Source organism: Camarhynchus parvulus, chromosome 27, assembly GCF_901933205.1.
Source record: "Camarhynchus parvulus chromosome 27, STF_HiC, whole genome shotgun sequence".
In the NCBI taxonomy this organism is placed as follows: Eukaryota; Metazoa; Chordata; class Aves; order Passeriformes; family Thraupidae; genus Camarhynchus; species Camarhynchus parvulus.
The window spans coordinates 2,990,933-3,018,389 of record NC_044597.1 but is presented as its reverse complement, the minus strand read 5'-3'; the positions used below and the strand labels follow the sequence as shown (position 1 = coordinate 3,018,389).

General features: G+C 53.4%; 2 protein-coding genes across 3 annotated transcripts in view; both read right to left on the bottom strand.

Annotated features, from left to right (window-relative positions):
* Nucleotides 1-27,457, bottom strand: part of ZNF385C (zinc finger protein 385C) — a 68,674-nt gene that overhangs the window by 14,871 nt on the left and 26,346 nt on the right. The window contains exon 1 of one of the 2 annotated variants that reach the window (XM_030966176.1): nt 16,084-16,200. The exons of the other annotated variant lie outside the window; for it this stretch is intronic. Within the exon in view, the coding sequence (XP_030822036.1) occupies nt 16,084-16,093 (10 nt within the window). The 5' untranslated portion in view covers nt 16,094-16,200. Of the gene's footprint in view, nt 1-16,083; nt 16,201-27,457 lie in introns of those variants that run through there. 2 annotated transcript variants of the gene reach the window in all.
* Nucleotides 3,094-8,699, bottom strand: C27H17orf113 (chromosome 27 C17orf113 homolog). The gene is made up of 3 exons (XM_030966146.1): nt 8,368-8,699; nt 6,140-6,764; nt 3,094-5,210 (listed from the first exon to the last, which is right to left on the bottom strand). The coding sequence occupies exons 2-3, from the start codon at nt 6,656-6,658 to the stop codon at nt 3,678-3,680; spliced, it is 2,052 nt and encodes a 683-aa protein (XP_030822006.1). The 5' UTR covers nt 6,659-6,764; nt 8,368-8,699; the 3' UTR covers nt 3,094-3,677.

Sequence of the window (27,457 nt, the reverse complement as noted above, 5' to 3'; positions counted from 1 at the left end):
CTCTTTCTGGGCGAGCGCATGCGGAGGCTCTGCCACGGTGCCGGAGCCATCCCCGAGCCAGGCCTGACTCCAGGGAGGAATTACGGTTTGCTTCATCAGGCGTGCACTGATCGAGTTAATTCCAGAGTCGCCCAGGAGGGAAATCTGCGAAACCGCTGAAAAATAAATAAAAAACAGCGCAGCAGCAGCGAGCAGGGCTGGGTGAGGGGTGCATAATTAACCTTGTGAGGCGTGAAACAGCGTTTCTACATCAAATCATTTGAGATGGATGGGCTGGCGCCAGAGGAGCTGCCCTGGGACCACCCAGCACACGCAGCCAGGGCCCCACGTGAGAGCAGCAAAGGCATTTGGGGCTGGATCATGAGGGGTGAAACTCATCCCAGCCAGGCTGATTTGCACTGGCCTTAAAAACATAAAATATAGATATGCACACACACACACACACACACAAATAAAAATAAAAATTAAAATTAAAATGTAAAAATAAATCTATAAATAATTCTATTTTTATTATAATTATTTAAAATTTATATAAAACTATATAAAATACTAATAAATAAAATGTAATAAAATTATATAATTACATATTATATAAAGTTATGTATATAAAATATAAAATTTTATATAATTATTTTTAAATAATTATTATAAATTAAAGAAATATAAATATACACATATTTTATATTTATATTTATATATGTAATATATATATTTAAAATATACATATATATAATATACATACAACATATATATATAAAATATACATACATATATATATTTAAAAATATATATACATACATATATATACATACATATATACATATATATATATATATATATGGGAGGAACAAGAGGTGGGTGACCACCTTATCCCCAAAATCAGTGACTACAAGAAGGGATGCTGCAGCTCAGCCAATGCTTGGGCTGAAGGTTTCCCTGCCTGGGGAGCAGCTCCTGCACTGGGCAGGCATAGGACAAGAGCTGAGGGGACACAGAGTCCCAGGATTGGCCACCACCTGCAGCAGCTGCAGCCCACCAATGGTACTGAGAAGACATGTCAACCTCTCTGGCACATCCCTGAGCTCAAATTTGTGGATTAAACACATTTCTGGATAAACCAGGCAGTTAGAGAGAGCTCAGAAACCCCTGTGAGACCCTGCAGATGGGCAGGTTTTTTCTCACTTGGCTTTGTCCCTGAAGCAGACAAGATCCTAAGGAGCAGGAAAGGCTGAGGCCACCCCAGTGAAGCTCCCCAGCATGTCACAACACCCTGCTGGAGCACCTGCAGGACGCTCTTGGGGCACCTTTCCAAGGTCACAGGGCTATGGCGTTGTGGGTCCTGCCTTACCTTTGCTGCAGGGCAGATTCCAGCAGCAGCTGAGGGCAGTATTTTTAGGTATTAATTAGACACTCAATTAAGGAGATTTGCTTTTGGGAGAGTGGCAGGGTCCCAGGTCTGTATAGAATGACACGACCTTAGGCAAGGTGACAGGCATGGCCAGCAGCAGGTGGGTGAACAGGCCCCCAGTGGTTCAGCTTTTTGTCACAGCCCCTGCTCTGTCTCCCCCTGGCAGAGGAGCCCCCACCTCCACTGCTGCTCTGGCACTGCAGGTCCTCCTGGGACAGAGCATTCCAAGGGGCTGCTGCAAGGAGAGGAGCACAGGAACCACGTATTCCTGCCATGAGCACCTGCTGCAGTTTGGGGGGGTTGTCTCTGTGCCCCCCTGCTCAGTCCCACAGGTGCAGCCCAGGCCTGACCAAGAGGTGTCAAAGCCTCAATGTCCCTGATGTGGTGCTGCGTGTCCCCTGCTCTGGGCTCAGCCAGAGACACTGGAGCCTGCACATTCTCCACCTGGAGCTCAGCCCAGTTCCTGTCCCACAGACAAGGGAATTTTGTGGGGATCCCTCTGAATTTAAAGAAATTTTCAGCCCAAACTCACCCAAACTGTGTCTGGCTGTCCTCCCCAGCCTGTCCCCACCCCTTCACCCTGCACAGCCACCGAACACACACCTGCAGCAGGTTTTTCTCCTGGTCTGTGTGAGGCAGCAGAGCAACTGTTGTGCTCTGTCACCTGCCTGTGTGAAGCTCCCAGAGCTGCCTGTGAAGGTGGCAGGGCCAGGGCTGCAGGTTCTCACACCAACAGGAGCCTGCCAAGGACCCATCTCCGCAGACGCCGCTGCCTCAGCGAGCATCTGGTGCAGAGTCTGCCCAGGCCAGATGGAGATGGAGCTGTTTATTCACACAGAGGCTCCCTCCTGCTTGGGAGATGTTTTCAGCAAATTTTGATGGCGTCTCTAAATCCTTACCCAGGGCTTTAAAGGTTTTGTCTCTGGCCAAGCATGTTTCCAGGAGGCTCCTCAATGCCAGAGGCTGATGGCCAGAGAACAGCAACCCCCAGTCACAATGCTGGACCACGATGGCAGCACCAGTGCAGCCCCAGCACCTCTGGGATCTGGACTAGCAACAAACAGATTGCCCTGCACTGGACTCCCAGAGCAAGCAGACCTGGATTGTGGGGCAGCAGATCTGCTACATCCGCCCATTTCCAGCTTTTGGCAGCCCCAGCAGAGGACCTGGCACTCAGGATTCAACTTGAGGTAATGCTTCATGCTGCTGCACTGTGTTTATTGCTGATCAGAATCAGTCTGAAGTGAAGGAAACAGCCCTTCAAGTGACAACCAGCAAAGCCCAGTCACACTGGAACACACCAGCAGCAGCCCAGACCCCTGGGCAGAGGGGTCTGAGCTCCAGGCTGCTGCAGGCACCAACAGCTCTGCTCACCTTGGGATAGACAGTAACACTTCAGAGCAGAAATATGAGCTGAACACCTCCAGTTGGCCCCAAAAGCAGGTGTTGAAGGACTTTCTCCCAGACTGCAGGTTGCCAAGAGCTCAGGGTGCAAGGGGAACTCGGGGAGGTGAGGACGTGTTGGAAAGAACAAGAATTAGCTACTGATTGTTTTTGGACCCCTGCTCATAATTTATTCTGTCCTTGCAAAAAAAAAAAAAAGTAGTCCTTTTAGATATCTTTATACTTTAAACTTTAGGAAAATTAAGGTAGACCTTTTTAATATATATATTTATATATATATATTTATATATATATACACATACACATATGTACACAATGATGCATTTAAAGTTAACATTTCCTCAGCCATTACAATATCATTCCCTAAATCTCTTGCTCTTGAAATGATCATGACTTGATGCCACTGCTAAAAATACCCTGTGCTGTGTGCAAGGAACACCAACACGACACCGCCAGGCACGTTGGGGTCGGCGCAGAGCTCGGAGGATGCGCTGCCTTTTCTGCATTCACTCTCCAGGCTCCAGAATAACAAAAATCCCATATTTTTGCAGAGCATTAAGCAAAAGCTGCTGGGTATCTCTGTGCAAAGGCAACGTGACATTTGAGCTCAAGAGCTTTGCCTTCCTCTCCCCAAAACAAAATGATGACAAACCCTTGCAAAAAACTCATTGCAATTTGGGATCTCGGGTGGCCTCAGGATTCTGAATTCTGGATGATTCAAACAGAGGCTTGGGGCATGAGGATCCTGTTTTCTCTTCCCAGCACAGAGCAGGTCACCATCCACTGTGGCTGCCCAGCTCCAGCAGTGACCAGCGATGTGGAAAGGCGGTGTTCAGCTGGTCCTGGGGCTCCAAACCAGCCACGCTCACTTCACCTGTGCCACAATGAACCCAGACTCCCTCATGCTCTCGTAGCACTCGATGGCCAAGGCAAAGTTGAACTCGCTGATGGCTGGCCCGTCGATGGCGATCTTCATGAGGTCAGAGAGCCCCTGGTCCCTGGCGAGGCGCGAGCGGCCGCGCTTCAGCAGCTCCCGGCCCCGGCGGATCTTCTCGGCAAGCACCGAGCCCAGCGGCAAGGCCAGCGCAATAGCTGCCAGGACAGCGAAGTCTGGGAAGAGCTCATGCATCTCAGAGCTGCTGTAGACCAGCTTGACGCAGAGGTCCTTGAAGGAGAGCTGGCCGAGGCTGAAGACGATGCGCTTGAAGAGGGGAAAGTCGCTCAGGGCCCTCTCGCTCACCACCACCCGTGAGTACACCCGCAGCAGGAAATTCAGCTCGCTCACCCCATAGCTGCCAATGTCCTCCAGAGACTGCGGGTAGCACTTGGGGTTGAAGATGGCAGAGAAGGAGCTGATGGCCTCCAGGACGCTGCTGGGGAACCTGTCCAGCAGGTTGCCCCGTACCTTCTCCAGGTAGCTGTCTTTCAGGTGCTCAAAGTGTTTTAGGTGCACCTGGGAGCAGTTGGCCAGCTCAACACCTTTGTAGTAGAGGCGGCTCTCGCCGTCCCGGCCATCCTGTGGGTGCTTGTTCATCTCTCTGAGGAACTCCTGGAGGTTCTGGCCACTGGTGCTCTGCTGGGCCTGCAGTGTGGTGGCCGTGGCTGAGACTATGGGCTTCAAGATGGAGAGGTCAAAATCCTCGATCTGGAAGAAACGACTGAGCTTCTGGAAGATGGGGAGGACATCCAGGAGGATCTTGGTGAAGGCCACAAACTGGAACTTCTTCAGCTCTTCGCAGAGGCCACGGGCCACGGGTGAGCGCTCCGCCTGGCTCTCCAGCAGCAGCACCAGTGTGGGCCACGAGGAGTCAATGGCTTCTACGGCTGGGAAGATAGAAGTCCAGTGGATGGCTTTGGGGCTCCCAAGGTCTATCTCACAGAGGTCCAGGACCCTCCGCAGCTCCTGCAGGCTATCCCCTTCCCCCTGGAAGCTGGAGTAGAGCCTATACACAGCATCCACAGTGGTCTCATACTTCTGGAGGTACTCGATGGTGCTGATGCTCTCGGCCAGCAGCAGGGAGGTGCCGTGGGACAGGCAGTGCACCTCAGTGAGGAGCGGGCAGAGCGAGCTCAGCGCCGTCCCCACCCCGCTGAGCCGCTCGGCCACCAGCGAGGCACTGTCAGCACTGAGCCAGGTGAGCTTCATGGTGGGGATGCCAAAGGAGCGCATCACCTCGCCCACCTTGCCTGCCACCGTGGAGGCCTCCCCTGCAGGCAGCTCGAAGCTGCCCAGGAAGGTGGTGGAGGTCTGCCCGTTGCAGGGGGAGACAGTGGTGGTGAACACGGCGAGGCTGCGGTGCTCCAGGACGTCCACTGTCTCATCCACCACCAGCCCAATGAACGGCGAGGCTTTGATCCTGTGCCTGTCCTCGTTGTGGAGGACTTTGGCAATGGCTGCCTGGGCCAGTTGAAGGAGGGGTGCAGGGAGGGAGAGAGAAACACAAATGAGATTCAGAGGCAGTGGGAGATGAGCAGCACTTGGCACAGAGTGAGCGGGTGGGCTCCCACCCACAGGCTCCTGCAGCGCAAGAGACCCAAGCCAGGGAAAAGCCCTTACACACAGAGGCTGGAAATCACTTTCTTTTTCCCTAACAAGCTTTCTCCTCCTGCTCCTGTTTGGCAGCTCAAGCACCATGGGAAGCTGCTGAGAACTTGGGGGTTCCTGTCCTGAGCTTGGGGTCAGAGCCCCACAGATGCAGCAGGACACAGCACCAGCATCACTGACCCCTCAAGCCCCCAACATCCCATTCCCAAGCCCCCACCTATGCTGGCAGTGACACCAGGAACTCACCTGCCCCATTCAACTCCAGCAGTTCCACTTCACTGGCCCAGCAGGGGCAGAGCAGCAGCAAAATGGCAATGTTTTTTCTATCTTTACTCATTTACTCACACTTCCCCCATTTCAGGCAAACTCCCCAGTTCGGAAGGAAAATTTCCTCTGTGTGTGCAAGTGCTGCAAGGATCACCACAGGCTGGGAAACCTAATTAGTGGGTTTAGTCTATCAGTAGCAAAATAAGGCTCTGCAGAGAGCTGAAAAGCCTGGCAAACGGCCAAGCCTCACTAAAAATTTAATTTGATTTTAGCAGGCATGAAGTGTTGGTAAAATTCAGAAATCCCTCTTAAACTCTCCGGCTACTTGATCTTTCTGATCACTCAGTTTAGGGCAAAAAAAGGCAAAACCCACAGTGCTCATGTGCTAATTGAACTCCTGAGACAATTAGCATTCATCCTGCAAAGCTCGGGGACCTCGGTGGGCACGGGCACCATCCCTGCCCTGCCAGATGCAGCAGCCACCCAGCTGCCAACCCCTAACCCCCCTTACACACCTGCATCTCCCTGACGCTGCCAGGGTGGTAGAACTCGCTGTGCTCCGACGCCAGCAGCGCCTGGCACAGGTTGAACTTCTGCAAGCTCAGCAGGGAGGAGCACTTCTCATCGGGGATCTCCTCCTTGGCCATCCAGTAGACAGTGGTGAGAACGGCCACCTTGGCCGGGTTCACCTCCACCTTGATGAGCGAGCGCAGCTCGGCGTGGCCAACACGGGGCGTGTCGAAGGCCAGCTGCTGGCGGTTGACGGCCAGAGCCTGGCGGTGGGCACCCGAGGTGACGTGGCGCAGCAGCGCGTGCCGCTGGAAGTTGTCGGTGCCCACGGTGAAAGCGTTCTCCGCTTTACCGTGCTTGTTCTTCACCAGAGCCTGCCGGCACTCCGCGCAAAACATGAGCTTCCTCTCATAGTCAAACTCCAGCCAGGTGAATTCTTCCTTCCAGTGCTCATTGAAATAGCGTTTGCACTTTTTGTTGGAATTGGAAGTTTCCCCAGCTGGCTTTTTCCCCGGAGGCACCATGCTGCTGTGGCTGGGAAATCAGCTAGGGTTGAAGCGCACCGTGCCTCGAGGAGCAGAGTGCGCATTTAATTTAGTAAGAAGGTCTATTACCACTCTCCTGGTCCAACTGGAGATGAAAGAGACACAAGGGAAATGGGATTAGGGCCCTGCAAACCTCAGCTGGGGCTCGGCTGTGGTGGCACAAGCGACAGTGGCACGGTGACAGCAGCGGTGACAGCAGCCCCAGCACCACACGTGGGGATCCCATCAAGCTCCTCATCAGCACCAGCAGAAGCTCTCGGTGTCACTGGTGGGACTGGCACACACACAAATGGTCCCATCAGCACAGGAACACCCACAGGCTTCCCCTCGGAGCAGCCTTTCCCACTGTGCTGGCACTGGGAAGGTGAGGAAGGCTCAGTGGGGATGAAACACCCAAAAAAGAGTGTTCAGCCCTAGAGGAGCAGCACCTGCGGCTGGCAGTGAGTGCCAGCGCCCTGGAGCAGAACAAGGATGACTGAGAGCTAGCTCAGACACAGGTGCTGGTGTGCACACGTGTGCTCTCAGTCCTGCCTGCCTTGTCCCTCTTCCAGGGAATTGCCAAAGCCATGGCAGGTCCCATGGCAGCACAGCCATGATCTGCACACTCAGTGGCATCCCAGTGTCCCTCCCAGGGGGTGACACATCACATCCACTCCAGGCCAAGCTCCCAAATAGCTACTGAGCTAGAGGATGCAAAGCACTTAAAGATGTAACCAAACCAGGATCTGAAGGGTTTAAGCATTCACTTGACCTCCTCCCTACACTTCAGGCCCGCTCAGTCTGAACTCACATTTCTCCATGAACCAGACTGAAAATCCAAAGTGAGCCTTGATAAAGGTGTTGGTGAGAGGAGGGGGAAGAACCCAGCGCTGCATAGGGAAGGGAGAAAACTAAAATGCAGAGGGAAAAAGAAAGAACGTGGACACTGAGCAGCAAGAAAACTGGGGAATTCCATCAGTCCACCGATGAGGAACTTGGGGCTTTTCTGAAGAATAAGCCCCCAAACCAGAGCCATTGCCATGGTGCTGTGGGAGCAGGGGGAAGGAACTTCACAATTCAGGAATTAGAACACGACGACTCCCATCGCTGCAAACACCCATCCCCACAAAGCCAGAGCCCTGGACAACGCTGGCAGGTGGCCCTGGAGTGACCTGCACCTCAGCCTGGCACAGCGACCCCATCCATCCCTGCATGGCGCCAGAGGGAGCATTCCTGTGCTCTTTCCCTGCCACTGACCCCATTCCCTCCCAAGCCATCCCCACAGCCCCCCACCACTTGCTGCAGCAGAAGCTGCTGCCTTGGAAAGAAAAGAAAAGAAAAAAAGAGCAGCAATTAGCGTGTGGGATGCAGGAGGCCGGGGCGGGGGTTGGGATGGAGCAGAGCTCCGTGGCACCTCTTCCCACAGCACCCAATTCCCGCAGCTCTGGCACCAGCCCAGCGCCCCTCGCTGCTGCCCACGGGCGAGAGCAGCGCTGCGCACCCCGGGGGGCTCGGCAGCAGCCCGGCACGGGGGGCACACTCCGGTCCCCCCAGCAGCCTGCTTGGTTTGGGCACGATGAGGGTTTGGGTGTGAGAGGACAAGCTGATCCTTGTCCCCGGAGCATCAGCCCGGGAGGGTGAGCGGAGCAGCCCCAGCGCCCAGCCCAGCCCTGCGTGCCCACCCCGCTCACCCGCCCCTACATACGTACCATGGAAAAGCTGCCATAAGCTTTGGCCTGGGGGGGGGCCTGCAAACTTCCCAGATTTTAAATAGGAAAAAAAAACTTAAAACCATCTAATTAAAAAAAAAAAAAAAGAAAACAACGAACCAAAAAAAAACCACCCCAAACCAAACCCAGCCAAGCAACGCAAAAGCCAAAAATAAAACAAAAAAAAGCAGCAGGGCGTTGGGGAGGCGGCCCCGCAGCCCCCGCGGCCCCGAGCGCGGCGGCTGCGGGAACAAAGCCTGCGGCGGCCGCCCGCCTCACCGGAGCACGGGAGCCGCCATCTTGCAGCCAGCACCGTCTGCCTCACGGCTGCTCCCGGCTGCTCACGGCGGCAGTGGCCACTAGCGGTGACCGGCGTGGGCAAGGCCCCGCGGCCGTGGCCGGGACACGGGGACAGTGGACACAGTAGCCGCACTGCTCATGGGGACACTGGACATGGTGGTGGCCGGGCCACGGGGACACTGGACACGGTGGGGATAGCAGACGTGGTGGCCGCACTGGCCACAGGGACACTGGACGAGGTGGCCGGGCCACGGGGACCGTGGATGCAATGGTCGGCCCACGGGGACAGTGGAAGCAGTGGCCAGACCACGGGGACCAGTAGACGTGGTGGCCGGGCCACAGGGACACTGGACATGGTGGCCAGGCCATGGGAACAGTGAACGAGGTGGCTGGGCCCATGGGGACACTGAAAGTGGTGGCCGGGCTACGGGGACAGTGGACATGGTGGCCACCCCGGCTATGAAGACAGCAGACGTGGTGGTGGCTGGGCCACGGGGACACTGGACGCGGTGGCCGCATGAGCCACAGGGACAGTGGAAGTGGTGGCCAGGCCATGGGGACAGTGGATGTGGTGGCTGAGCCACGGGGACACTGGAAGCAGTGGGGACAGCGGACATGGTGGCTGCAGTAGCCCCTGGGCATGGGGAGCCTGCAGAGCCGTGCCCCGTGCCTGCCCCATGCTCACCTGCCCGGAGCGCTTCCCCCAGGTGCAAGGAGCGGTGGGCATCAGGTGCCCATCAGGTGGGCATCAAGTGCCCTAGCCTGGGTCTCAGCTGAGAGTTGGGCACAGGGTGAGCTGCAGGAGGGTTTGCAGCTAGCCAGGATGGGTGTTTTGGGGGTTTGGAAGTGTTCTGCAATTTGTGGGCAGAGCAGCACCCAGCAGCGGACACGGAGATTTGGCAGGATCCAAGTCCAAGGCCTTTAGGGAATGCCACAAGGTGGTCCTGCTTAGCTGCACTCCTGGTCCATAGCTGCAGGGCTGGGCCTGAAACACAGCCCCTTCCTTGTCCCAGGGCTCCCTAACGAGCAGAGGGGTTCTCTACATCCCAAAAAGCTTTATTTTAACAATAAATTGAGCCGCTCAACTACTTCCAGAAAGAGGATTTTGTGCCATCTTTGCACACCTTGGATCGGCAGGATCCAAATTCAAGGCCTTTGGTGAAAGCCACAAGGCGTTCCTGCTTAGCTGCACTCCTGGTCCATAGCTGCAGGGCTGGGGCTGAAAAACAGGGCTCCCTAAAGAGCAGAGGAGTTCCTTACACTCTAAAAAGCTCTCTTTTAGCAATAAATGCAGGTGAAATTTAGAACCTCTCGACTACTTCCAGAAAGAGGATTTTGTGCCACATTTGCTTTCCCCAAACAAGGCTCCTGAGAACACTGAAATCCCAAGGGGCACCAGTGTCCCGTGGGACCCCTGGTGGGAAACTGGCTCCTGATTTTCCAGCACATATCCTGTTCCTGGGAGCTGAAGGATGCTCCCACCCAGACTCAGTGTGGAATGGGGCCATGAGGAGAGACGTGGCCCACCAGAATTTGCCTGGATTAGGAGCTGCATTGTACCTGGCTCCGGCTGGCTCAGCACCAGGGGGGTCTGGTGGCCCCCGGTTAATTCCTCTCTTGAGGCTCCTCCACATATCCCGGGGCAAGAGGCTCTTCCTGCGCTGGGGACATTCTTGCCGAAGTGTCAGCCCAGGGTTAATGAGAGCTGGAGGTGGTGAAACCAGAGCCCGCTCCTGGGGTGAAAACACACCCGATTTATTCTTGTGCTAATGCCGCGAGAAAAGAGGATTGAGCCTTTTTAATGAGTTTTTAGGAGCCTGCAGCATCCCCTGGTCCCATTCCCTGGTTTCCAGAGCAGGACTGCAAAGGTCAGCGACCCCAAATTAGAAACGGTTGGAACCAACTCCATTTTCTAACCCCTCCACGGAGCCCCTGCAGGAAATCCACGGGACCAGTGGACTCCAGAGGAGAACACGCTTGTTCTGCCTGCCCCGTGCAAGGGGCAAGGCTCAAACCACTGACCCCTTCTCCCTTGCAACCCATTCCTGCTGGAAGCCTCAATTTAACACGAATTTTGGGCAGCACTTGCAGGACGTCCCTGACCCTCTGCCCTCACATAGCTGCCGGATGTCAGACGTCCTTCCTCAAGGAACTGGAGTGGAGATATTCCTGTTTAACTGCACACAGCAGCAGCCTTGGCTGGAGCCAATTGTTGCTGTTTTTCCCGAGCTGGGTGGGCAGGTGCCCAGAGCACCAGCACATCCATCATCCCCCCGGCTCGAGGGTGGCAGCAGCCGTGAGCCACAGTTTCCATCTGAGTCCCAGTTTCCATTGGCATCCCACACCTCGGGCAGCCACAGCAGCTCCCACTGGGATGCTCCAGGCACCCCTTCCTGCCCTGCAGCCCCACATCCATGGACAGGTTCCCTGAGGGTTTCGTATTCCATCTCTAAGAAGCTGAACAGAAGAGACCAAACCCAGCCATATTACCCCCCAAAAAATAATTTAAATCCCCGAGTCCAAAGATATTTATGAGATTTTGTTTCCATCCCTGCTCTAAGCCAGTCAGGCTCGGGGAAATGACGCACGCTGTTCCCGCAGGGGAGGTGCTGGTGCTCCCAGAGCTGCTGACCCCAGGGAGCCCATCCCTGCTCCACCAGGAAAGACCCAGCACCCTGCTCACCCTCTGCACCCAAATCCCCAGCCGTGCCAGCCCCAAAATGAGCGGGGAGCGAGCAGGGGAGGGAGGACTCAGGGGAGCTGCGTCCCTTGCACCCACCCGCAGGCGGTGACAGCTCAGTTCAGTCCCTGCCGCGTGTGCTGGAGGGGGAAGGCTGCGAGGAGCCGCTGTCTCATGTGGGAGAGAGCACCCGGCACCGTGTCAGCTCAGCCAAATTAAAAATACTCCTGCAGCCCCCGGGCTGGTGCCTGGACGGGCGGATCTGGCAGGGACAGGGCCTGCAGGATGTGCAGGCACTGGAAGGGATGAGGGGAGGAGAAGGTGTTCCCATGCAGAGAAGGGGATGGGACACACACTGGGGGACCCCAGTATTTCTCAGCTTTGTCCCAGCTCTCCTGCACAGCTCGGGGTACTCAGGGGGCTGCTCCTCCTCTGCTGGGGCTGCCCTTCCAGCACCACGGTGGGCACAAAGACTGGCTCCAGCAGGCTCAGGTCCTTGTGGAGGGGCTTGGATGGGCAGTGGGCTGAAAGCAGGGAACCATGGGGTGCTACTGGAGAAGAAGCCCCCCAGTTTGGAGACATGGTGGCCCCCACACACACCCCACAGGCACTGCCAGCTTGCAGGATGCAGCCTCGTGCCTCGTTCCCCTGCACAGCTTTGTCACAACCTTCAGCTGCGTGACTGCAGCTGGCAGGGAACAAGCCTTGAAATAAACTCAGATGACATTCCTGCAAACTCTGGACATGGCCACAACAGGATTACTGAGCTGGGCTGGGGAAGGGGGGGTGAATATGCTCATCTCTCCCCGCCGGCGACCCCAGCTCCAGGCTGAGGCTCCTCTGAGCAGCAGCTGAGAAGGGCAAAGCCCTTTTGTCAAGGAGCAGAAGCAGGGACAGGGTGATCTCGCTCCCTGGGCTTCCTCCAGTCCATGCACCTGGTCCTTGGGAGGCAGCTAGGCTGCATCTTTCTCCCCAGGAGCTACAGGGAACTTCACCCCACAGCACTGATGTCAAAAATAGCTGCTGAGGAGCAAAACTGGATCTCAGTCTTGCTCTACCAAGAGCATCTTCTCCTCCCTTGTCCACAAACATTGAGCCCAACTCCCTTTGGATTTTAATTCCAAATGCTCCCCATTTGCCAGGTAATGATCTGAAAAAGCAGAATCTAGGGATGCCTTCCCCAGCAGAGATCCCAACCAGCTCAGTGTCCCCTGTGTCACAGCCAGCAGTGCTGCCAGGCCATGGCAGCCCAGCCAAGACCCCACCAACCTCTGCCACAGGGGCTCGAGAGGGATTTGGGCTCATCCTGACTGGAGGCAGCAGAAGGGAGGTGGCAAACACTGAACCCTGATCTGGGCTTCCCTGCCCACCCATCCCTGGGTCCTCCTGAGAGATGGAGAGCTCAGGAGTGCACCAGAGTCCCCCATCAGTTCAGCCTTTATTCTGGGCACTGTTTAAATTGTAAAAATTGCAGCCAAGTCCAATTCATTACAGCTGAGGAAAGGCTGACAGAAATGAAAAGGGAGAAAAGCTCCTCAGATTGATGCTTTCTCACCATTCCAGTGAAATAACCAATTTGGAACAAATTAGGGGCTCCCGTCTCCACCAGCCTTTTGAATTGCCTCCAAGCCAACGCACATTTTTCATCGCGCAGCGTTTCTTCCATTAGCAGTGAAAATTAATGATTTCTATTATTGAAGCACCTGAAGGCAGGTGCCTCCCTCACACAGCTGGGGCTGGGCTGGCATTGAGCCCCCAGAGAGCCAAGAAGACCCACGAGAAGACAGCCAGGTTCAGAGAGGGTAAGTGACACGGCCAGGGCCACTTGGTAGATCAGTGGCAGAACCAGTGGCCATCCCTGCTGGGCTGTTCCCTCTCAGCAGTGCCATCCCAGACCACCGTGGTGACACCCAAAATGCATGTGACAATGTCACAGCTGTCCCCGAAACCCCCCTAAGATGTGAATCCACCTGTGCTTCATCCAGTCCCAGCTTTGCTTGGATAGGGGGAAAAGGGGAATTGCCCCAAGGGCACAACTTAAACTTCAGGAGGCCAAGTCCTGGGGGATCAAGAAGGCTTTCAAACCCCAATGCACTCACGTATTTCCCCTCTCAAGTTTTAGAGAGACCAAAGCCCTTCACCTCCCCTCTGCTGCCAGCATTATTCCCTGAGCACAGCTCCCCAGCAGCTGAAGCACACAAACCCCCTGCAACCAGAGCTGCCCCACAGCCAGGATGGTCCTGCTTAGAGTTTGGGAGATGACACACGTCTGTCCTTATTTTTTAATTAGATTTTTATTTCCTACCTCTAGTATTTCATTGTAATTTCCGCCACTCCTACCCAGGCCATGCTAATATAATCACTCAGAGGAGAGTGGGAGCAGCCAGCCCACTCCTTCCAACATCCCGCTCAGGAAAGGCAAAGAAAAAAAAGCAATCTGCTAAATCCCCAGCCCCTGCAGTCATTACAAGCTCAGGGACATCAGGTGGGTGCTGAAACAAACCATCAAAGCCTCAGTGCCGCCAGCACCTGCCAGGAGCATCAGCACTGAGAAACTTCAAAAAAAAAAAGTTCACATTTGCCCAAAATACTCGTTAGCAGTTCATTGCTGCAGCAAGGTGAGGCATAATTAAAAATGGACTGAAGAGATTTGTGAATTATTTCCTCGGCTTGATGCTGGAGACACAGTGATATTTTTTAGCCCACATCATCCTGGAGGTCAAGATTAGATGACAGCTTGGTCTAAAAATACTCTGAAGGGGAGGCTGAGGCTGTTGGAGGAGGTCAGAGCCCCCTGTGCCCCCCTCCCAGTGTTGCTCAGGGTTGAAACCAAGGGACAGATGTGTCCCTTCAGGACATTGCTTGGAGCAAGACCCAGTAATAAAAACAACTGCTGCATTTACAGGGAAATCCACCCAAAACAGGCACAGGCAAAGCTCGGTCCCACCATCTGCCAAAGGAGCCCCAAAGCCAAACCCAGCAGCTCAGTGGGGCCAGGCTCCCCACGCTGTCACCCCCACAGGTCCTGAGAGGACTGGAATCACCATGAAAGCACCACTTTCCTCCCCCTGGAGCAACATGGGGAACATCAGTGAGCCCAAGACACTTCAAAATTGAAGGTTTAGTAGGTATTTAATATTTCCTCCATATCTGAGGCCACAGAGTGAAAAGCAAGCTCTGGGGTTGGACTTTAGTTTGTCTTTCCAGGCTGCTTTGCCTGACAAGCACTCCAGCTAAATATCCCGAGTAGTGTTACATGTTCCAGAGAGACAGGGAAAGACATTTCACAGAAAAGACTGTGTTTCAAACTATCAGAAAAATTAAATTGATCCACGGGACTCGACTGGGGCCAGCTTGATCCATGGGGGACAGGCACCCCAACATGGGCACCTGACTGATGTGCCAGGCTAACAACATCCACGTTCCTGGCTTGGTTGCCCTCGGGCAACCACAAGGAAATGTTATCAGAGGAAAGAGAGTGCACAGCAGCCTGCAGATGTGCACAGCACACACACACACACACACACAGAAGTGGCACTGCTGCCCACGGGGACGTGCCAGCCCCATCCCTGCCAGCAGCCAGGGGCCACTCTCTCCCCAGCAGAGTTAACACTGATAATCACAAAACCACTAAAATTACCAGCCCTGAATCCACACAGAACCAAGAACAGCGTCATATTCTGCTCGCTGCTGCTCTGATTCTCCAAGCCTGGCCACCCTCGCAAGGACACTGCTGGTCACTCTCCCCCAGCCTCACATCACACAAAAAGCATCCAACAGACGTTTGTGTCGCAGGTGCAGCAGGAACACGAGTTGGAGCTGACACCCAGACAAAGAGCAAGGGCAAAATCCAGCCCCGTCAGCACACAACCTTTTCCCTCCTCTTTTTGCAGCCCTGGGAAAAATCAATAAGATGCAGTGAGTCAAACTCAGCTTGAAGCCCGTAAGTAATTAGGATTAGCAGGCTGGGAGCCGAGGGAACAGGCTGCCTGTGTGCTGGGCGGGGAGGGACCATTTTGTGGGTGTAGGGTACAGCCTCAGCTGATGCAAATAACACGAGCAGCTCTTTAACGGGGATTTCAGGCAGAACGGCAATAAGGAATGGGAACGACAGCGTTTGCTTAGAAACAGGAAAATCTCATGAGGATAATTTGGGGTGCCGAGCCGTGCTAGGAACAGGATGGGGACCCCACAGGTGAATCAGGAGTTGAGTTTGATGCCGAGCCCATTGCCAGCCCCTCACTCTGAGCCCGGACTCCTTGAGTACCGCTTATTCCCGGGGTTTTTACCCGGCAGTAAATAACCCGCCTCATTGTTTCACTATTTAGAGTTAACTTAGTGGCCAAAATCGCAAAGTGGAGAAGAGACCCCCTCCCACACACACAGAGTCTACGCAGAGCTACCAGCAAAATAAGAACCAATTCGGTGCTTTTCTGTCCATGAAGAACAGCTCGGACGCCGAAAAGTGCCCTTTCCTCCGGCTGAAGGAACCCGGCAGAACACGGGAGAGCTCAAACCGGGGCCGTGCTGGGAGCAGCAGCCCCGGGACAGCGGCGAGGCCATACCCGGTCCCCTTCCCCTCAAAATCAGCGATCCCCGAAGCTCCGCGGCTGCCCCGGTCCCGCTGCACGCCCGAGCAGCGACCGGGGGATGAAGGAGCGATGGAGAGGAGAGAGATGGAGGGCGACAGGGGGAGAGAGAGAGATGAGGCTGCGGGAAAGTTGCGTTTCACCCACCTAGGAGCATTTTGGATGCGGCTGCGTCTCCTCCGCGCTGCTGGTGCCTCCCGCTCGCCGGGCAGAGCTGCGGGCAGGGCCGGGCGAGCGCAGCCCCGCTCCCGCCGCCCCTCGCCCCGCGTCCGGCCCCGCCTCGGCCCCGCAGCAGCGCGGGGGGAGAAGCTACCGGGGATCAGCGTGGGAATGGGCGGGGGGACCGGCAGCTCCCCCTCCCCGCACAGCCGCTCCCGAGCCGGGGCTGCCCGGACCCCGAAACTTGGGGCGAGGGGAGGGAACCCTGAGCGGCACCCCCGGGGCGCTCGGAGAGCCCTCTAAGGTGACTGCTTTGGGGGGAAATGTCCTTGTGGGGTCGGGGAGGGGACACTCGGCGGCAGCCACCCACCCCGGCCCCCGGGAGGGGCTCGGCGGCTGCAGGGAGCGGGTCCCTGCCGTGGGTCCCTGCTCGTTCAGCCCCAGCCCTGAGTGCTGGAAGGGTCTGCCCCAAGCATGTCATCAGTTTAGGGGGTGACACGAGTGGATACGGACAGCCTGGCCCGGGTGGGGTGTCCATCTCAGCCCCCCAAGATTGGGGTGCTCATTTCAGCCCCTCGTGATTGGGGTGCTCATCTCGTCCCCCCATGACTGAGGTGCTCATTTCAGTCCCCCACGATTGGGGTGCTCATCTCAGCCCCGCAAATTGGGGTGCTCATCTCAGCCCCCCGTGATGGAGGTGCTCAGCCCCTCCATTATTGGGGTGTTCATCTCAGCCCCCTGTGACTGGAGTGCTCATCTCAATCCCCCACGATTGAGGTGCTCAGCTCCTCACGATTGGGGTGCTCATCTCAGCTCCCCGTGATTGGGGTGCTCATCTCATCCCCCATGATTGAGGTGCTCATTTCAGTCCCCCACGATTGGGGTGCTCATCTCAGCCCCCCAAGATTGAGGTGCTCATTTCAGTCCCCCACGATTGGGATGATCATCTCAGCCCCCCATGCTTGGGGTGCTCATCTCAGCTCCCCATGATTGGGGTGCTCATCTCAGCCCCCCAAGATTGAGGTTTTCATGCCTGCTGCCCTCCCCATCAGCTCCTCAGCAAGGACTGTGGCAGTTTGGCTCCTCATGGCAGCACCTTCTCTGTGCTGATTTTTGGCTTCTTCTCGGGAGATGAGGCTCATGACTTGCTTACATTGCTGCCCTTTAAGCAGGGAAATGAAAAACCTGCTCATGAAAAGGGGAAACAATCACCTCCCCTGCCTCCCTGAATGCGAGACGAGAACAAGGAAGGAATTAAATATTTTTCTCAACAATACAAGGAGTTGGGCAGAAACCACTGGGCCATACAGAGTGAAAATGAACCTTTAAAACCATGAGATGCCTGAGTGTGCCCATGTGCCGCAGCCAGACTGGGCACTTTGGGGTAAATTACAGAATTTTGGTGCACTGAAAAGCACTAAAGCCTTCAAGGCCCCTCTGGGTGCTGCTGCAGGGCCATGGTTCTCCCTCCCAGACCTCAGCCTGGCTCGGTTGGCACCGCAGGCAGCCTGGCAGAGCCCCGGGCAGGGAGGGTGTTGTTGTCAGGGTCGTTAACAGCAGCAGTAAGTTTAGCCGGGGCACTCGCTAATCCGGGATTGACAGCTGGCCCCGCACGCCTGGCCCGGCCCCCTGCAGGCTATTTAAACCCCATATTAATTTGTTTAATGTCATCAGGGGTTTGGTGTTACTGCAGGGAGCGTCGAGCAGAGGGAGCTGGAAATGTAAAGACTGGGAGAACATCCCAGAACGATGGCTGTTCTCTTTTCATGAGCAAGTCTGGCATCTCCTGACCTCCAGCCCCTCTGGACCGATGTACAGCCCTGATCCCTGCTCCATCCTCCATTCGCCCTGACCAGCCCCTTCAGTTCTCCCCAGCAATTCCCCCAATAAATCCTCTCCTGGCTGTGCTTCATGCTGCATTTATCCCAACCAGGCCAGCAGGTCCTGGTCAGCATTGCTGCGGCTGAAACGGAGCTGGAGTGACACGGAGGGCTGGAAGGGGGTGTGGGATGCTGCACTTTGTGGCCGAGCCTTTGAGGGCAGCTGGAGCTGAGGTTAATTGCAGGTGCTGATTACAGCCCCGGCCATTAACGCCTCCGGCCCTGCCCAGCCCAGCGCATCACTGGAATTTCCCAGCTCGGCACTGTGGGTCTGTCCGGTGCATAACTTGCTATATTTGTCCATATTTGTCCATAACTTGCTATATTTGTAGCCCAGAGCTGGCGTAGGGCAGCAGCACAAAGCCTCCCACAGGGTCCAGACCCTCATCCCCCTTCCAAGGAGCAAAAGCCTGAGGCTGCAGATCCCCACAACCTCCTCTGTGGGGTGAAGCTGCTGAAACATCCACCCTGGAGTGGCTGAGAAGGGGTCAAAAAGTTCCACCATCACATGGGAGGCCCTAAAAAACCCCCAGAGGCAACACAGGTGAGATGCCACAGCCCCCTGTGGTGGTGACCACACCACTTTCCAACACAGGCTGATGTCCACATGTGGGGCACGGGTGGCTGAGCACCCCAAGAGTGTGGGGATGGAACCAGAGGGTTTCCTGTGAAATGGCCCCAGCCCTCAGCCTGCAGCTCAACATCACACCCACCCCGGGAGAGGCAAATCCCAAACATGCACAAAGCCGGGCTTGCTTGGGCAGGTCTGCTCAAATCCTGCCTGTGGCTTAAAGCACGAGGGAGGGAGGGCAGGGAGAAGGGGAGGGTGCTCGGGCTCAGCTGTGCCACCAATGTCACCAATTCACAGGGTTCAGACTCCAGGAGCCACAACAGAGGGATTACTCTGAACCCTACTGAGGGCAGAGTTAAATTCTTTGCTGGCTCTTCCCAGCCTTAGACTCCAGAGACAGCCTGGCAAATAGAGACCAGAACTGGGCAGTGAAAACATCAATAAAGGAGAGGGAGACAGGGATAAAAGCCCAGCCAGAACTGCTCCCTGCCCAAGTCTGATGAGGACATTCAGGGATTGGTTTTCCCAGGCTTAGACTCCAGAGACAGCCTGGCAAATAGAGACCAGAACTGGGCAATGAACACATCAATAAAGGAGAAGGGAGACAGGAATAATAACCCAGCCAGAACTGCTCCCTGCCCCAGTCTGCTGAGCCTTGCAGAGCCTTTCTGGCTGACTTTGTTCACCAAGGGTTTAGGGTATAATTTGGGGGTGAAAGACATCAGATAGGATCAGGACTGATACACCTGGAGGATGTGTATCAGTTTTCTCCTGCTCTGTAACCTGAGCCCCCTCAGAAGCAGAAGGCTCGGGCTGAAGCAGCCGCCGGCGGTTCATCCCTGCCGGCCCAGGAAGGCAGGCACTGACCTTTCCTGCTCCTGAGTTTGCTCAGGATTAAAGTAACATTTTTTAAGGGCTGAATCCTCCTCCCCCGAGGGGCTTCCCACACAAAGAGAATGAGATTTGTGGCTCACAGTCCCCCATGACCCCCCTGATAAACACAGACTTACCAAACTGCTGAGTTCACCGTGCCCAGCCAGATAATTTTTATTAATCCCCATTTTTTAAAATGAATCCTTCCTGCAGATTTCTGCTTTTATACAGAGCAAACCTGGGAGCTTTGTGTCAGTGGAGGGGTCTGACAAGCCTGGGGGACACACACCCCCAGCCCTGACCCCCAAGGATGAGCCAAGGTGGGCAGGGCTTTGGTGGTGGAATGATGCCTCCCACCTTCATCATCCTTCCCAGGGAGATGGCTAATTACAAAGGCATCCAGGACATGTCTGTGAACAGGGTGGAGAAACTGGATGACCTAGAAATATTTAATTATCAAGAAAAGGGGTGGAAATTACACCTGAAAATAGTTTCAGAGAGAGAGAATGTAAGATTTTCCATCTAATTGAGGAGAGCCCTCCTGGAAGGGACAGGGCACAGGGTCCCACCTTGCCACCACACTTTGGTCCCCCCCAGCCCAATGCAGATTTCCTGGGGGGCCACAGGGCCCATGTGGAGTTTGGCATGGAACCAACTACCCAAAATCTTCAGGATGCTTAATTAGCCAGGGGTGATGCTGTCTCTGGTCTTGCCCATCAGGTTCCTGCTTAGCTTTGGCCCCTCAGGAGCTGCTGGTGCCCAGGGAGCTCATCTGGGCAAACACTCTGGTGCCAGAGCTCAGACCACGCCGAGACACTCTGGCTAGCACAGCAACAGCCAGATAAATAAAACTGCTCCTTGCAAATCTGTGGCTGCAGAAAATACCCAAGGTGAGCTGGAGCAGTGTTGTGGGCAAGCTGTCCAAAAGCAGTGATAACTCAGGGGCATGAAAAAGGAAGGGAACTGAATCTGAGGTGAGCAGGCAGTGCCTGCAGGCAGGGGCAACTCTGCTCCAACAACTCCAGCAACTCCAACAGCTCCAACAGATCCAACAGATCCGACTCACATGCTCCAAAAGCAGAGCTGGGGCAGCCCAGGGAGGCTGCAGGGAAAAGCCACAGTCCTTGTGCTGGAAGGACACACAGCTACCAGCACCAGTCCCTCACAGGCAGCTCATGCAGAGCTCTGCACCACTCTGCTCCCAGCAGGGAGAGAGCAGGGCCTTGGATCCCCCTGGATCCCCAATCCCAGCCTGTGGGCATGGCTCCAAAAGCCAGAATCCCATTTTTCCCTCTGCACTGGCACCACGGGGTTATGGAGAGGAGAGCTCACTCTGAGGCAGCAGCACGACGAGGGGAGATCATCTCTTCAGAGAGAATTTTATATTGCTTACGACTTACTGTCTGGCAACATAAAACAGTTTAAGCAGCCGACCCTAAATCACAGTGACAGCTCTACAGTGCCCACACCCCCCTCCCTCCTCCTGCTTTGCCCTCCTCATTCTCCCTGTTCCAAACGCTCCTCCCGTGCCCCCGGGCGGGCACACACACACACAGACACAGCGGGCACGGAGAGGAGCCCCAGGCTGGATGCCGGAGGGGGATGAGCAGCGGTTCCAACACTGAGAAGCCACTTCAGCCCTCCGCGGTCCCCCCCGTTCAGTGCCGGTGCTCGCTGGGGCCCCGCCGGGGCACGGGGCGGGCGCGGAGCTCTCGCACGCACAGCCCGGGCACGACCCGCTCCGTGCAGCGCCTCTAATGCCCTGTGACAGCCGGGAGGGAGCGGGAACTGCGGGATGCAGCCGTGGGATGCAGCAGGATGCTCATGCTTGTCGTGGTTTGAGGGGAAGTGAGTTTTTTGGGGATGCTGTGGTCAAAGGCTTGTTGCTGCTCAGGGCCCCAGTGGAAAGTGTTCTTCTTACGGGTGAGCAGGGGGAGAGGGCTCACGGTCTGACTGCACCACTGGGACTTTGTCTCCATCTGCTCTGTGCAAAGGCTCACACTGGGCAGGGCCCACTCGGTTAGTGGAGCCTCGGGTGTTAACTAACCAGGTGGCTTTTGCCAGATGCTGCTCCCAGTTTTTGAAAGATCCCCCACCTAATGCTTTCAATGTGGTTTTTAACTACCCTGGTAGCAATGTCTATATGATGCTTTTATATTTGACTATATGATGGATATCATATAGATATTTTCAATATCTATATGACGCTTTTATATTTGACTATATGATGAATATAATATAGATATTTTCAATATCTATATGATGCTTTCATATTTGACTATATGATGAATATCATATAGATATTTTCAATATCTATATGATGCTTTCATATTTGACTATATGATGCTTTTATATTTGACTATATGATGATTTTATACTTGACTATATGATGAATATCATATCGATATTTTCAATATCTATATGATGCTTTTATATTTGACTATATGATGCTTTTATATTTTACTATATGATGAATATCATATAGATATTACAATATCTATATGATGCTTTCATATTTGACTATATGATGAATATCATATAGATATTTTCAATATCTATATGATGCTTTCATATTTGACTATATGATGCTTTTATACTTGACTATATGATGAATATCATATAGATATTTTCAATATCTATACAATACTTTTATGCTTGACTATATGATTAATATAATATAGATATTTTCAATATCTATATGATGCTTTTATATTTGCCTATATGATGCTTTTATCCACAGTTGTCTTGTTCTGTTTGTGCTGAATAATAAGTTTTGCACCTTTAAGACAGTTTGGATTAATTCTGCCTCGAATACAGACAAACCCATTCGTGGGGTTGGTTTTGCTCAGGGACCAGGTTGCACATGGTGGATAATGCAAAAAGATGGAAGAACACGATGTGTGCCCCAGGGAGAATGTGTTTTCATGGGGGCACTGGCATTACACCTGCTGCCTCAACATGTATGGAGTGATGCTTTGGTTGTTGTCATCTTGGTGTATTTGCACCAAGCAGATGCATTTCTATAAAAAGGATGATTTGGAGTGACATTGATTGTCTTATTTTTTTTGTTTGTGTCACATCAGGAAGTTCAAATTTCATGCAAAATTCATTGTTGTGGACCCAAAAATTTCCAGTTCCTGAGGTTCAGAAGAAGCCACAGGAAGGAGCTGTGTCCAAGAACTCCACTCATTCACAGGATCCATAATGACCTGTAAAACTTTTAAAGGAGTGTGTTTTGGCGCCGGCCATTCATTGTCACAGACATCTTTTATGAAAAATCCTTTCCTTAGGATTTTTCCTCCTGAGAAGCTGAGAGGCCTCAGGAACAAAATTTAACAATGATTATCTGCTCCTGTGGAATGCAACAGGTGGATCTGTGATTGGTCTCATGTGGTTGTTTCTAATTAATGGCCAATCACAATCAACTGGCTCGGACTCTCTGTCCAAGCCACAAAACCTTAGTTATCATTCTTTCTTTTTCTATTCTTAGCTAGCCTTCTGATGAAATCCTTTCTTCTATTCTTTTAGTATAGTTTTAATATAATATATATCATAAAATAATAAATCAAGCCTTCTGAAACATGGAGTCAGATCCTCGTCTCTTCCCTCATCCTCAGACCCCTGTGAACACCGTCACAATTTGTCCACTGGCAAAGGTACCATACATGCCATACCACACCTCCCTTCCACTGCTCCAGGTTCCCATTCCCATCTCTGGGCTCATGCTGCCCAAAAAACTGTTTGTGGTGTGTTGTGCCTTCTCCCTGTGCTGACAGTGAGGAGCCCTGCTCCACATCTCCTTCATCCCCCTCTTCTTTTGCATCCTGGTCTTTACACATCAAAGACCTGGCTTTATTTCATTCCAAAAGTCCAAATTATTCCCAGAGGCACCACAATCCTTTTAAAAATAATCATAATAAATAGATCATGAGCAGGAACAAATCTGATCAAAGTGTTCCCTTAACTCCTGCTAGACCTCACAGCTCTCTCCTTTCTCTGCTCACGTGTCTGTCTCTGGAGAGAAGACAAAGCCATGACATCTTTGCTGTGGTAACAGGTCCATGTTTGTGGATGTTCCTTGCATGGGTAAGTCAGGACTTCTTCCCCAGGCTTGCAAATAGAGACCAGAATTGGGCAATGAGCACATCAACAATCAGAGATCTCTATCACAACTGGGGTACACGAGAGAGCATCCACTTCTCACTCCATAATCTTCACCATGCTCCTCCTCCATTATTTCTTTCTCTATGAAATCAGCAATTTCTCTCCTGGGATCTCCTCTCTCTCCTGTGTCAGAGCAGGACAGGGCTGCCTCCTCCTGAGAACAGCAGAGCCCCCCAAGGGTGCTGAGATCCTGCTGGGGATGTTTAAGATACAGCCCCTTGCATCTGTGATCAGCTAATTAATCATTTAATCACAAAGACGAGATAGCAGGGTGAAAATTTACAGCAGCCCCCAAGTGCTCGGGGGCAAAGCCAAGCCCTCCAAACTGTGAATAGGGTGACCTAGATGACCTAGAAATATTTAATTATCAAGAAAAGGGGTGGAAATTACACCTGGAAATAGTTTCAGAGAGAGAGAGAGTGTAAGATTTTCCATCTAATTGAGGAGGGCCCTCCTGGAAGGGACAGGGCACAGGGTCCCACCTTGCTACCACACTTTGGATTCGATGCCTGGGGTGGCCACAAGAGCATCCCCAGCAGCAGCCACCCTTCTAAGGGACATCACCCCATCCCAGGGAGCTCAGCCCTGCTCAGAGCTGCTGATGGAGCTCTGGAAAAGGCTCCTTCAGGCTCAGAGATCTCTCAGGACAGGGAGCAGCAGGTACAAGTTGGGGCACGCTCACAGTTTAGCTGCTGCTTTGACCATATTTTTTTCCCCTGCTTAACAGAAATGCCAGGTTTCCTCTTCCAAATCTGCTGAGCTGATGCTACGTGGGAAACTGTGAGATATTTGTGCTCCTCGTTGCTCTTAATCCACTTCTAATGAATGTCACGTGTGTGGCAGCCCTGAGCTGAGTGGCCGTGAAACACTCACTGAGGCAACTTGACAGCAAACCCACTGCAAGAAAGTGACAGCAAAATCCACGATTAAAGAGGAATGGCTCACAACTGCAGGGCTTAAAAATAACACCAGGCAACTTCCTACTGATTTTTTTTTTTTGAGAAAAATCTCCACTGCCAGCAGCACAGCACAGCCTCTGCCAGCACCACATCAGTGGCACCCTGACACCCCCATGGCCCAGGCAGCCCCCACCAGCCCACAGAAAGATGATATTTGATTTATATTATCTAACCTTGATATATTTTGGCTTGGTCTGTATATTTCTCTATTTTTCTTAAGCTGGAGCATCCACCTGAGCACCCAAGCCCCCGTCATGGGAGACTCCCACCTCCTTGATGCCCCAGCAGCACAAGAAAAGCCCTGCAGCTTCTCTGTAAGAGTTTAAATTTAAAGGATCTTTTTAGAATGAGTGTGTCAGGGTGAAATATCCGTGAAACTCTGACGTTTTTAACCAAAAAAAAGAAAAATCTCCACTGCCAGCACCACATCAGTGGCACCTGGACACCCCCATGGCCCAGGCAGCCCCCACCAGCCCACAGAAAGATGATATTTGATTTGTATTATCTAACCTTGATATATTTTGGCTTGGTTTCTATATTTCTCTTTATTTCTTAGTAAAGATTAATAAAAATTTCTTAAGGAGCATCCACCAGAGCACCCAAGCCCCCGCCATGGGAGGTTCTCACCTCCTTGATGCCCCAGCAGCACAAGAAAAGCCCTGCAGCTTCTCTGTAAGAGTTTAAATTTAAAAGATCTTTTTGGAATAAATGTGTCAGGGTGAAATATCCCTGAAGCTCTGATCAGAACTGGGGTGCAGAGCCAGAGGTCAGAGTCCTGGTGGGGAAGGCTCCACACCACAAAAACCTTCCAGCCAAAGCTGACCACTAATCAATTCATTTCCTATCTGAAGTTACTGACTCAATAAAATCAGAGATTAATTATGCCACAGTTATTAATCCACAGAAAGCTGAATAGCTGGGCTTTTCAGAGGGACAGCAAGCTAATGGGGTATTTTCTGAGGATTTAGAAAGGGAGCAGTTTGCTCTGGATTCATGGGCAGGGTCTGAGCTCATGTGCAGCCTCTCACATGGCGCCCACAGGTCCCTTCCCCCACAGAACCTGGGGGATTTTTTTTTGGTAAAAAAAGAGCATTTAGTGAAGCAGGGCTTTTCTGCCAGTCCCCAGTGGCAGGGGTAAATCCCTCCCCTTCTCAGCCCTCCCAGCTCTGCCCCAGGAGCCCCAGGGGACATCCCTGCACCCCATCCCTGTGCCCCAACGGGAAGGAAGAAGCCTGGGAGTGAGCAGAGGGAAGGAAAATGTACAATTACCCAATTGAGCTTCTTTAAATTATCCCTGATCCCAGCCAGCATCTTTAAGACGTGAAAAAAACCCCATTCTATTTCTCCCACTGAGATTCCAGGTTATTCAAATCTGATGTGAAAAGCTATTTTTTGCTCATCTTTGCTCACAGCTGAAGGGAGCAGCCGAGGCCAATGGAGCAGGAGGATTCCTTATGTTTGTCCTTCATAAATCCACAGAAGCTTCAAATCTGAACCCTGGTGCTGCTTGGGCACAAGGTATTGATCAGCACCTGGCACTGATGCAGGGTTTGTCCCAGCCAAGTGTTAAATCCCCTTTATGGATCTGCCATTGGGAAGTTTGGGAGAGCCTGATGTGCTGCCAGTGGAGCTGGTGATGGACACTGAAGTGGCTCCCATGCCAACCTGTCCCTGCCAAATTTGTCCAAAAAAAAAAAAAAAGTCCTAAAAACAGGAGAGCAGCAAATTCCTGCAGGAGGAAGAAAGAAAGAACATTTCCTCTGGCATTGCTGGAGCAGGTCCATCAAGGGCAGATGTGAGAATGTCCCAGCCCCAACCCAGCAGTGCCACGACTGCTGCAGCCCCATTAGTCCCAATTAGACCCTAATCCCACGTGTTTGCAAACAATTTAAATCAATACCTCGGGATTATTGCAGACAAAGCCCGGCTGAACGTGGCTGAAAGGGGCTGGCACTGTTTGCTGGGTAATGAACAGCTGAAAGGCTGCCACAGCAGTGAGCACAGGGGGCAGGAGGAGGGAAAGCAGCTGAGAACGAGGTGCCAGAGCACCCAGAGCAGGGTCATGGAGAAGGAGCATGGAGAGGGCTCACACCCCCCAGCAGTGCCATGGCCAGAGCCACCAGCTCCCCTCCCTCTGCTGCTCCCCAGCCCAGGGGCTGCTCTGGGTGCTTTTCAGGAGCTGTTTCTCAGCAGGGCTCTCCCAGCCCAGCCAAGAGCACAACCATGGGCTCCTCCTAGCCCAGCCTCAGTGCCCCAGGCACTGCCACCCCTCTCTGCAGGAGCCATTCGAGGGCAGGGGGTTCCCTGCCAGCTGCCAAAACCAGGGAGCTGGGACCCCTGTGAAACCCGGGATAATCCCACCAGCAGCTGCCAGCCCCCTCTGAGTCCCCTGGGGTCCCCATGTCCCTGCCAGGGGCCCTGCTCAGCGATGCTGAAGCTGTCACAGCGATTTCCCTGCTCATCTCAAACCTCTCTGCTCCCAAACACGCATGGACAGACATTTCAGTGCATATTTGGGAAATCCAGGACCTTTCCCTTTGCAAGGAGCTGCTGGTCCAGGGCTGAGGGGAGGGGACAGCACCAGGCAGCCCCAGTGTGAGCAGGGTGACAGCACTGGGCAGGCAGGGAGAGGGTCAGGGCACATAATTCCATGGATTTTGGAGAGGAGGAAGAGCTTGTGACACAAATCAGCCCCAGGGCACAGCTGCCTCTGGGTGCTTTGGCATTTGGGTTGGGGGAGCAGCTCAGCAGCCTCCAAAGGCAAGAGAAGTGGTTTGAGTTGGGGTTTGTGTGAAGCCTCCTGGGCATGGGAGATGCCTGAACAGTGTCCTTCCCACAGACCCTGGCCAAAGGGCTACGAGCTGCTGTCAGCTCAGATTTGCCAGGGATTCCAGAGGCTGGTGCTCCAAAGGAGA

Excerpts from the sequence above, each read along its gene's own strand:
- C27H17orf113 (XM_030966146.1), bottom strand. The coding sequence starts at position 6,658 with ATGGTGCCTCCGGGGAAAAAGCCAGCTGGGGAAACTTCCAATTCCAAC. Across the intron at positions 5,211-6,139 it reads GCAGCGTCAGGGAGATGCAG|GCAGCCATTGCCAAAGTCCT; the intron begins GTGTGTAAGGGG and ends CAACTGGCCCAG.